Genomic DNA, 12,134 nt, shown 5'->3' with positions numbered 1-12,134 from the left:
TCTAGTTGAGGCAAATGGGGCAAACTAGGGAGCAGGTGTGAGCCATGAGTAGGATACATGTACAGAGGACACCCAGAGTACGCCAACTGGGGGCCTTCACCGCCTGGTGAACAGGTTCTGGATGACACCAACAACATCTGCTACAGGTGGGGTGGGAGGAATGGCTGTAGTGGAATGAGGAAGTTTTAAAGTTGACGTATATAGTTCTCTGGTGTTAACAGCTTTTACTATGCAGGCAGAGCTGGAGAATCTTGAGTTTTATTCCCCCAGTTTTATTGAGAAGTAATTGACATGAATCTTGAGATTAGATCATCTCTCTCAAATATTAGGTATTCAGCCTAGCTTGTAACAGAAGGTCTTGGCAGACAGTTGAAGATTGGGATGGCTAGTGAGGTCCTGAAGGCTAACTAGTCAGTGTCTGTGAAGGAAAAGCTGCACTTAAGTGAAAAAGCCTGACTTCCGGCAGTGTTTTTAAAGGGCGTTTTTTCTGGTCACTGTGGTTCTGTTAAAATGCTGAAAGAAATATTTGCCTGGTGCGTCCCAGCTCTGTGTCATGAAATGTGGAAGAGAGGACCCTCGCCTGGAAGTTTTGAAGATGAAGCACTATCAAATATTTACTTTTACTTGGTAAGAGCATCTTATGGCTCCATTAATCCACAATTTTGAGGATGGTTTCTTTGAAGTATTGGTTGGCCAAAAAGTTTGTTCGGGGTTTTCCGTAACATAGTAAAACCCGAATGAACTTTTTGGCCAACCCCAATAGCATGCATCCTGATAATGAATTAACCTGTCAACAGAATTGTTTTAGTATTATACACTTGAATGCCGCTGTGGTTATGTTAACAGGAATACATTCGGTTTGGCAGGATTAGTGTTTAAGTTCTTCTTTAAACATGAGTCTAGTGGATTTACCAGTTTGGGCTGCCACCTGAGGCCACATCCAGAATGTGAAAGTAGGTGGTCTCCTAGTTAGAAAAGGGCAGTCCTTGTTGGCAGTGGCCGGAAGGCATGTGAACAGTTTGTGTAAAAGCTGTACCCCTTTTTTTGGTTAACAGTTATTGTATGCATACTTTAACATATGCAAAACTGTGCTAGGCATTTTACACATTCTATTTTAATCCTCATGGCAGCCTTATGTCCTAGATAAGTAGTTTTTATGTACAGTTTATATGTGAGGAAAATTATGTTTAAGAAATGTCAGAGCCAGCCAGAACCGGGGTCTGAATCTGAGTCTAGATCACAGCTCTTAATTACCATATTATTACTTTTATGGGAAATCCCAAATGGCCTGGTTATATTTATTTATTCATTTATTCATTCATTTATTTGTTTGTTTTTTTGTGGCTGCATTGGGTCTTCATTGCTGTCTGCGGGCTTTCTCTAGTTGCAGCGGGTCTTCATTGCTGCCCGCAGGCTTTCTCTAGTTGCAGCGAGCGGGGGCTACTCTTCGTTGCAGTGTGCGGGCTTCACATTGCAGTGGCTTCTGCACGGGCTCTAGCATGCGGGCTCAGTAGTTGTGGCTCGCGGGCTCTAGAGCGCAGGCTCAGTAGTTGTGGCGCACGGGCTTAGTTGCTCTGCGGCATGTGGGATCCTCCCGGACCAGGGCTCGAACCTGTGTCCCCTGCATTGGCAGGCGGATTCTTAACCGCTGCGCCACCAGGGAATCCCTGGCCTGGTATAATTTTAAGAAAGAAAGCTACAGCTGCATAATTGGATTTAGTTTTTGTGTAATATCTTCCATTTTCTTGGTGCTTTACCATTTATAAAGGCTTGATTTTTTTTTTTTTTTTTTAGCAGCCCTGTAGGAAAGCAAGGGAGTTGTCATCTTCTACATTTTCTAGATGGGAGCTGGAGTCCATAGAAATTATTTGCTCAATGTTTCATACCTATGAAGCAGTGGAGCTAAGACTTGACCCAGGTCTTGTGACTCTGAAGGTCGTGCTACTTCCCACGTGCCACGTTGTTAGCTGGCATTTCTTTTCTAAGCGTGGAAAATATAGGAAATCTTTATTCTTGCAGAAGAGAACCAATGCAGTACATTATTGGGAAGTCATTTTGCATACACTGACCTTTCTCCTTTCGGCTGTCATAGGCTAAATAGTCCTTATAAATAGAGTTGATTAAAGTTTCTCCTTCGAACGCTTGCTCTAGGAAGTATCTTAAAAGAATTTTGGACTGGGCTTGTAGCCAGTTTTTTATATGCTTAAGAAAAATAATGAACATTAAAAATGCTATGTAGAGGTCCAGATCAGCAGAGTTCTACTAACTTGTCCCTTGTATTAAAAAAAAAAAAAATTTATGTTGTAGCTCTACAAAATTATCTGATTTTTGACTTGTGTTCTTTATAACTTTGAACTTCTGTGAAGGTCTGCCAGAAGTAAACAGGAACACAAGAGAGCCATTGTGGGGCTGACTGCAAACCAGTTTGGGCTTGCTGTGGGAATGGCCCAAACTCTTGTTTTTCCTCAGTAGTTTGTTCTGATTGCTTGTACCATTTCTACTTCTAGTTCCTTGGCTAACTAGGGGCATCTATGTTTTTTTAATTTTGGGGCCACATTATCACAAATTCATATGTGTACAAGCTGTATGCTTTCTTTTTTTGGTAATGGTGGTAAAATATAATCTGTTAGATCTTCAGAACCAACTATTTAAAAATAGTAATAAAAAGATTTTAAAAACTCCAATTTGATCAGTTAGGTGTAGTGCTAGTTCTTCTCCTACATTTTGGTCAGGTGTAATTTGTAAGAGTTGATTTAGTTTTAAGAACTGTGTGGTATAGACATTTTTGAGTTTTATGTTATTGGTAGTTTCCTGAAAGTAAACGTGTATTACATTGAGTCAGCTGACCCAAACATTTCTCAGAGCTTGAATTGTTCTAGGTTAGAAACTGTTCTGTTGGGACCAAGTTTAGCTTAGTCCATTTTTCATGAGACCATCTGATGAGATAGAGTCCTGAGGTTTTTATTCCCAAAGGTATTCTAGAAACTTAATGCTTAATTCATATTTATTTAGATCTCTGAAATTAGCTCTTTTTCCACCAAATAGCTCAGCATTTGTTGCTCTCGGAGCAGTTCAGCAGTGAGATCTGTGTCACCATCTTCTTGGCCCACGTGTTCAGTTTGGATTAACTGCATATCCATCATAATTGTCCGATGCTTGCACACGTTAGAATCCCTGTACTAAGCTCTTGTTTTTTGAATAATAGTGGTGTAGGTTAGTAGGGACCTTACAGAAAACTCATCTGAGCTTTCATTTCTCAGTAGAGGGCAGAGGAGTTAAAGTGGTTTGCCCAAGTCCTAGAAATAGTGTCAGCTGAGCTAGGGTTAGAACTCAGGTTCCTTGATTTTTTCTCCCAGAGCTCTTTCCCAGGCGGTATTCTGGGAAATGTTCCCTTCCCCAGACATAAACATCACTGTTTATTCTCTCTCTCCAAAGCTAATTAGAATACCTAAAATGTCTACCCCAGATTGTGTTTTGTCTCTGGAAGACTCATATTTGTTTTTTGCCGTCAGGTATCAGTTACGCCCTTTATTTGTTAGTGACTAAAGACACGTGTATGATTTTGCCTTTTGTAAAAGGATATGTTGACATGTTCCTACAACAGACCATTATGTGCCTTATGATATTAGGAAAAATTTGTAAAACTGTAAACTGTTTTGTTTCATTTTATAAAATTGACAGGAAGCTGGTATGCTATTTACTTTCTTGTGTAAATATCCTAGCGCTACCTTGCAGCAGAATAAATGTGAGAAATTCCCAGGTAGGTTTTGCTTTTCTTTATATTTAGAGTTTGCTTTCTGCATTGGCTGAGGCTGTAAACACAAGGTATGATTTTTAGGGGAGGGAGTATTATCTTTATCCTATTAAGTTTGATATGAGAGTAAAGTTGGCAGATTATAGCTATTCTGCTGAGGGCAGTGGAAGACTGAATTTTTATTTGAACACATAGGAGTGGTGAGTCCCCCTTAGTAGATTGTTTTTTACCGTAAATCATATCTTTGCACAGATGTTAGTGTTAATGTGGGAAGTGCCACCACTTGTATTATCTCAAAATAAAAAACTTCAGAATGCTTTTAATAGATCTGTGCTTAAATCTTGTTACCCTTATAGCCTAGCCCTTGTGACTTGAAAAATTAAAATTCTTGAGACTCAGTTTTCTCATTTTTTAAATTGGGACTAATACTCTTTAACTCACAGGGATGCTTGCATGACTATGAGAGTGAGTTTTGGTCTGTGAAAGAAACATGGTAATAAAGTCAGTTTTCTTCCCATTCTCAGTTCATTGTTCATCACCAGTCCTTTTTACTTGGTAGTGCAGGTTTTGTTTTGTAAAGTGTATGTTTCGTATCTGTTACCTTCACTTTTGCATAAAGAGTACATTTTGTAATTTGGGGCTTGATACTTCTAAAAAAATAACTGTATACATCTTTTTCATTTTAAAATGTTGCTATAAAAATTTTTTGCTTCCTATTTGAGTTATGCTATTAGAAAATTCTCCGAGGTAGTACCTGTTGCCTTTTGCCCCCGTCCCACCCCCCTTTTTTTTGGCTGCGTTGGATCTTGGTTGCTGCTCGCGGGGTCTTTAGTTGCAGCGAGCAGGGGCTACTCTTCCTTGAGATGCGCGGGCTTCTCATTGCCTTGGCTTCTCTTTGTGCAGAGCATGGGCTCTAGGTGTGCGGGCTTCAGAAGTTGCAGCACATGGGCTCAGTAGTTGCGGCACGAGGGCCCCAGAGCACGTGGGCTTCAGTAATTGTGGCTCATGGGCTCTAGAGCACAGGCTCAGTAGTTGTGGCGCACAGGCTTAGTTGCCTCTCAGCACGTGGGATCTTCCCGGACCAGGGATCAAACCTGTGTCCCCTGCATTGGCAGGTGGATTCTTAACCACTGGACCACTAGGGAAGTACCCCCCCCCCCGCCCGCCTTTTTTTTCTTGGTCTACCTTCATCAGTGACTACTGGCTAAATTATTTTCTTAAACTTTGGCTATAACCTTTATTAGTGATTATTCTTAATGTTTTAAAGGCTTAAGATACACTTTTTCCACAAACATTTATGGTAATGAATTAGAAGTGAACTTGATTATTAGTATTACCTTTTCATTTTTATCTGCCAAACCACGTTTATACCAGAATAAGTAAAATAAGAAATCATGTTTAAGACATTAGCAAATAAAAAATAATATTTTGTTATTTTCTGGCCACTGTTAAAATTGAAGCTCTTTGAAGGCCAAGTTGCTTGTTTTATGTTGTATAAAGTTCTGCGTGGTATGTGACATTCTGATCCTGCCATATCAGTCTGCATGATCAGAAAGACCTTTCTTCTAATTTTACTTGACCCATTGACTCTTATTATACTTTTCTGGAGATTGTTTTGATGCCTTTGGTTTCCTCATGTGTGCCAAGGGGATGTGTCTAGTTATGATTTACCTTCTATAGTTATGGTATGTTGCTTAGAACTACATATATTGATTGATGAAACACTGTAGCTAGAAGCATACTGGAAGAATTACCCTGAAAAATATTTACTTGAAAATAAATTTGAAAATGAATGAACTTGAAAAATAAAGTTCATTCAAGTATCTGTAGTTTATTTCACTGTCTCTTTTTTCTTTTGGTAGCATGTTCCGCATTATTCAAGACGGCATTTAGTGGTGTCTCGTAGTCTCTGTTCAGCGGGATATGATTCTAATGAAAAAGTAAGTATTTAAAAAATACTTTTAACAGCTAAGTTATAATGGTTTTACTTTGTTGTCTCCACGTTATGTTCACTGGGCAGACTACATTTTATTGATGCTGTGTAATTATTTATTGCTCTACATCATAGGTTTTATAAGTGCTCAATCTTTGTTCCTTTTTTCACTGTGAGCCACAACCTGAGTCTTTAAATTTTGTATTTTTACCTATACCACAAATCGAATAAATTTACAATGTGATTCCCTTGTTTTCAGCAGGATCACTAATATAACATTCTTTCTTAGACTAGGCAGTTGAGAGATTTTGATTAAACTATTGGGGTTTTTTTTCATTTACTTAATATTTGTAAGATTCATTTTGAGTGAAGGCAATTATGGGTATTGTAAATTTTGGGACAGGGAAATTCCAGTTAAAATCTTGATAATATGATAATGTTTGAGGCTTGTAAGAGGAGAGATAAAGGAACTAGAAGTGGTGATTGGAGGTGAGACACGTGGTTAAGAAGAGATGGTTCAAGTTGAATGTCATTAAAAGTAGAACTAATATGAATGATTATCTGAGAATGAAATAGTCTTCTAAATTGTCTCTTGACATATGCAAAACTACTCAAAAGAATCTGGAGGCTCGGGGGAAAAAGGGTGTATGTCACTGCAGTTCAAAAAGAAATATAATGTGGACACAATTGTAGGGCATATGTAATTTTATATTTTCTAATAGCCACATTAAAAAGAAACAGGTGAAATTAACTTTAATGTATTTTATTTTATTTTATTATTTTTTATGTTTTGGCCATGCCACAAGGCATGAGGGATCTTAGTTCTCCGACCAGAGATTGAACCCATGCCCCCTGCATTGGAAGCACGGAGTCTTAACCACTGGATCCCAGGGAAGTCCTGGCATTGATAATACAGTGTTTAAAACTTGCACCATTATACTCTGATTATGTTGCATCATGGTGTGTTTTGACAAAAATACCCAGGTGTGAACTCTGGCTTTACTGCTAGTTAACTTTGCCGGTGACTTAGGCAAGTGATTATGCCTCATCAAGCCTCAATTTTCTCATTTTAAAATTGGGATTTTATCAAAACTGACCTCATAGGACTCTTAACGAGGATTAATGAGGTAGTACGCAGAAGGGATTTGCCACAGTACCTGGCATATACAAAGCATGTGCCCAAAATGTCAGCTGCTTAATATTATCCTTAACTGTTTTGTTCATTCAGTTGTGTACATTTGGAAACTGAAGCTCAAAACCCACAATAGAAAGTGTAAGCTGGGTGTAAACGCAAGTCTGTCTTTCTCCTGAGCTGGTGGGTTTACCCACTGTGTTGTGCTCCTTCTCAGAAGTGCTCGGTGAGTGACTTGGGGTCTAGAGTTCTGCCGTCATTCCTCCAAGTACCCAGTGGAATAGGCCAGCTCAGCCCTTCTCTTGGTCCCTGAATGGAGAGAGGTGTCCTTGGTGGTTTTAGATGCCAGCTATGATCTAAACATAGGGAAGGGAAAAAAGGAAGGAGGGGTAGAGAGAGAATGGATTAAAAAAAAATAACTTAAAAAAATTCTCATGAAACTTCCAGTGTGTTTTTTACCCCATGACAGCAATAGCAAAGTTATAAAACAGTTGCTACACACCCCAGTGTTCATAGCAGCATTATTTACAGTTGTCAAGACATGGAAACAACCTAAGTGTCCATCACCAGATGAATGGATAAAGAAGATATGGTATATGTACACAATGGAATACTACTCAGCCATAAAAAGGAATGACAGTTGACCATTTGCAGCAACATGGATGGACTTGGAGGGCATTTTGCTGAGTGAAATAAGTCAGACAGAGAAAGACAAATACTATATGATATCACTTATATGTGGAATCTAAAAGATACAACAAACTAGTGAATATAATGTAAAAGAAGCAAACTCACAGATACAGAGAACAAAGTAGTGGTACCTGTGTGTGGGGCAATATAGGGGTGCAGCAGTGGGAGGTACAGACCATTGGGTACCTCAGTACCCAGTAGTTTATCTCAGTACCCAGCAGGCTCAAGGATGTATTGTACAACACAGGGAATATAGCCAATATTTTGTAACAACTGTAAATGGAAAGTAACCTTTAAAAATTGTATAAAAATAAAAAATTTAAATAACAAACAAACAGCTGCTGCAAAAGTTCTTTATCTCTCATGGTACCTGAAAGCCCCCTGGCTTCAAGGATTCAGGTTCCTGGCTTAAAGTTGTTTTTGTTTTTCCCCTTAGAGTATCTTCGGAGTGTCTTATATACGGCTCTCCAGATACAGGATAAAGTCCCAGGTCTTTAAATGACATGAACGAGATGAAATGAAATGAAAGAAGGTCCTTCCTTAATCCGGCCTTTTTACCCCAGCTTTATTTGCCACAGTGCCCCTATACTTGTTTTGGCTTGAGGTGTCTTAAAAATTACTTGTAGTTTTTCAGTGCTACTGTCTGCTTTCAATGTCACTGCCTTAACGCATGCTGTTCACTCTCTCCCTTTGCTGCACTTAACACAGCTGTGTTGTAGTGCTTAACACATTTTGTTGTGATTGTGCCATATTGTACACTGAAGTTATCGAATGCCCTTGATGTTTGCCTGTAATTGTTGATGTAGAGGGAGAGAGTGGTTTAGGGAATTCCCTGGCGGTCCAGTGGTTAAGACTCCGTGCTCTTATTGCCAGCAGCCCAGGTTCAATCCCCGGTCTGGGAACTAAGATCTCACAAGCCACATGGTGCGGCTCTCCCCCCAAAAAAGTTGGTTTAACTTTATTTGTATGGGGACTTCCCTGGCGGTCCAGTGGTTAAGAGTCCACGCTTCCACTGCAGGAGGCGCGGGTTTGATCCCTGGTTCGGGGAAGTAAGATCCCGCATGAAGCATGGCGCAGCCAAAAAAAAAAACAACAAAGGCTAATTAAAAAAATTATTTGTATATGTATTCTTTTATATGCATAGCCTACCTGGAAGAATATTCAGGAAACTAGTAGTAGTTGCCTTTGGGGCAAGGGCCTAGGTGTCCCTACAGTGTGTCCCCTTGTGTACCTTCTAAATTCTGAACCATATTCATCTGTTACTTAGTTAAAAGAAAATCTTAGGTATGGAAGATTAATTGATATTAGCGTTATTGAGCTTGTGTACTAATTGGTAATCCATTAATAGTCCTGTATTAGGGTTCTTCAGAGAAACAGAACCAGTAGGAGATATAGGGAGATTTTTTTATCGGCTCACATAATTATGGAGGCTGAGAAGTCCCACCACAATCTGCTGTGGCAGGCTGGAGACCCAGGAAAGCTGGTACTGAAATTCTAGTCCAGGTCGAAAGGTCTGGGAACCAGGGGAGCTGATGGTGTACGTCCCAGTCCAAGGCTAGGAGAAGAGCAGTGTTTAGCTCAATCCGGCAGGCAGAACTAATCCTCCCTTCCTCCACTTTTTAGTCTGTCAGGCCCTCAGTGGACTGGATGATGCCCACCCACGTTGGGGAGGGCTGTCTGCTTTACCGAGCCCACTGATTCAACGTTAGTCTCATCTAGAAACACGCCCACAGAGAAAACGTGTAGTTTGAGCACCCTGTGGACCAATCACGTTGCACATAAAACTAACCATCACAAGCCCTGAACAGAGATGAATAGAAATGTGTGAGGTGCAGTGTTCATTTTGGTACAGATTTATCCCTGTTGGAATCACACTCCTGGGTTTGTGATCTGGTTTGTGGCCCAAAGGAGCGAATAACAATACTCTAGCTAACACCTACTGAGTATATATTACGTGCTAGGCACTACTCTAAACACTTTAAGGGTGTTAATCATATTCCCGCAACCTCTTGTGGCAGGTGCTATTCTTACTCTCATTTTACATACCAGGAAGAGCACGTGGTAGTGTTGGGATTCCAACCTGGACAGTTTGGCTCCAGACTGGCTTTTAACCATTATTCTGCTTCTTGGATAGGAATTAGGGTGGAATTTGTACTCCCTGTAATATTATGATGTCAGTAATTTGTTATATTTACTGTAACAGTTGCTTAATGTGTAACTTCCAGTGTTTGTGCTACTTTTATCAGATGTAGTCTGTTTAATACTTAATAAAAATTCACATTTTAAAATGCAGTTCAAGGAAGTATGAACATTTTTTTTCTTAGAATATGCTTATTGTTTAACAGGAATTTACCATGAGCAGATGAGAATAGAAAGGCAGATGATTTTATAGCCTCACGCCTGAGGTGAGATGAGGATATTTTAAGGGCCCATCTGCTCAAGGCTCTGAATGACTCAGGATTCTATCAAATTAGGAATTTACCAGTTTTAAGGTAGAGGCTTGTCTCAGTTTGGTGGAATAAGCCATGTGTGATATAAAGGTTAAATCAAGACTTTAAAGGCCTATTCCAGTTCTGAGATTCTGTGATTACCTGTTGGGTTAAAATATAGCTTTAAGTTATATGAGTACTTTTAAGATCATATATAACTTTAACTTTTCTTTTAGAACTATAACTAAAACTTTAAAAAATAGTTCCATTTAACGTGTAACAATTCACTAACCTAGCAATCGTTGTGTACTAAAATGTGTTGCATCCAAATTACTTATAATTGTTTGTGTGCACTTCTTTAAAAGGATTAGCCTGTACAGTTTTAGAGAGAGAACCTTGTTAAATAGTTTCCCATTAGAATGTTATCAATTTATATATGTGGAAATCAAGAGATTTCAATCTACAGAGATTGATTTGTTTAGAGTCAAATAGATCATTAATGGCAAAGCTGGGCTTAGAATTTAGGTCTCTAGCCCCACACAGAATGGAACTTCTTTTTCTGTTATATGGCCTCAGCTGTTTCAAAATTTGGTGGTTATTCAAACTTAACATTGTACTCAAATAGCATAACCTGCTTTGTCTGGGAATCTTTGGAAATAAGCATAAATAGTATCTGTTCCCATTTATCAAAAGTATCATTTAATGCTGTGGCCCAATCCCAAAGAGATAGCATATAAATTATATCAGACTTCCCTTTGATAAACATAATAGAATTTCCCTGAATTTAGAAAATAATCAAGTAAATTCTCAAGCAATTTTTTCTAAAGTTTCTTAGTATTCTGAAATATCATTTGAAGATTATCTTTTGGCAAGAGAATTTAGTCCCCTTATGAATTGTCTAACCTAGTCAATTGATGCTTTAACAGGATAACTATAACGCCAGATCCTACCAGATGAGTTTAGTAGCAGCCTGGTTGTAAATAACATATGTATAGTATTTAATACTACTATAGGAAATAATGTTTATTAGGATCATGCCCAATGGTAATTGTGGAAAAGCTTGGTGTTTTCTGGTCCCAAAGCGAGAGTAACAATTTCTTACGTGTTTTTTCTCTTTTTAGACTTTTGATAAAATTCTTGTTGCTAATAGAGGAGAAATTGCATGTAGGGTGAGTGGAATTTTAATCTTATTTTCCGTTTTACTCTGTGAATTTTATTATTATTAAATCTCTTTAAATATGAATTACTGTTAATAGATAACATTAATGTACTTTAATATAGGTTATTAAAACTTGCAAGAAGATGGGCATTAAGACGGTTGCCATCCACAGTGATGTTGATGCTAGTTCTGTAAGTATATTTGCTTTGTTTGAATCAGGACCTTATTTTGGATCAAATAGAAAAAAAGTGAAAGATGTAGGGTTTTTTTTGTTGGCCTGAAAAGGTACACAATTAAAAAAAAATACCTGGGGGCTTCCCTGGTGGCGCAGTGGTTGAGAATCTGCCTGCCAATGCAGGGGACACGGGTTCGAGCCCTGGTCTGGGAAGATCCCACATGCCGCAGAGCAGCTGGGCCCGGGCGCCACAATTGCTGAGCCTGCGCGTCTGGGGCCTGTGCTCCGCGACGAGAGAGGCCGCGGTAATGAGGCCCACGCACCGCGATGAAGAGTGGCCCCCGCTTGCCGCGGCTAGAGAAAGCCCTCGCACAGAAACGAAGACCCAACACAGCCATAAATAAATAAATAAATAAAAATTAAAAAAAAAAAAAAAAAAATACCTGTTTAATTACTCACTCTTGTATTAAGCAAAATGGGAGCATCATAATGTCTTCAATATGTGTCTTAACTCTTTTATTTTCGAGGCTTTAAAAGCCTAGAATAGAATAAAAATTTGGTAAACTGATTCTGGTCACCAAGTACATTTAAGCAAAGCATGAGAAAGTTAGATTCAAAGATTAATGAAATGTTTTTTTTTTTTTTAAATTTATTTTCTTTTATTTATTTTTGGCTGAGTTGTGTCTTTGTTACTGAGCGCGGGCTTTCTCTAGTTGCAGCGAGCGGGGGCTACTCTTTGTTGTGGTGCGCGGGCTTCTCATTGCGGTGGCTTCTCTTGTTGTGGAGCATGGGCTCTAAGCGTGCAGGCTTCATTAGTTGTGGCTTGCGGGCTCTAGAGCGCAGGCTCAGTAGTTGTGGCGCA

At 39.1% G+C, this 12,134-nt stretch overlaps 1 protein-coding gene across 3 annotated transcripts in view; it reads left to right on the top strand.

Annotated features, from left to right (window-relative positions):
* PCCA (propionyl-CoA carboxylase subunit alpha) overlaps nucleotides 1–12,134 on the top strand; it is a 367,760-nt gene that overhangs the window by 4,701 nt on the left and 350,925 nt on the right. For all 3 annotated transcript variants that reach the window (XM_057532677.1, XM_057532678.1, XM_007196809.3), the window contains exons 2-4: nucleotides 5,617–5,694; nucleotides 11,060–11,107; nucleotides 11,220–11,288. In XM_057532677.1, the coding sequence (XP_057388660.1) occupies nucleotides 5,617–5,694; nucleotides 11,060–11,107; nucleotides 11,220–11,288 (195 nt within the window). The remainder of the gene's footprint in view (nucleotides 1–5,616; nucleotides 5,695–11,059; nucleotides 11,108–11,219; nucleotides 11,289–12,134) is intronic.

This window comes from Balaenoptera acutorostrata, chromosome 18 (genome assembly GCF_949987535.1).
Source record: "Balaenoptera acutorostrata chromosome 18, mBalAcu1.1, whole genome shotgun sequence".
NCBI lineage: Eukaryota > Metazoa > Chordata > Mammalia > Artiodactyla > Balaenopteridae > Balaenoptera > Balaenoptera acutorostrata.
This window is presented reverse-complemented; position numbering and strand designations above follow the sequence as displayed.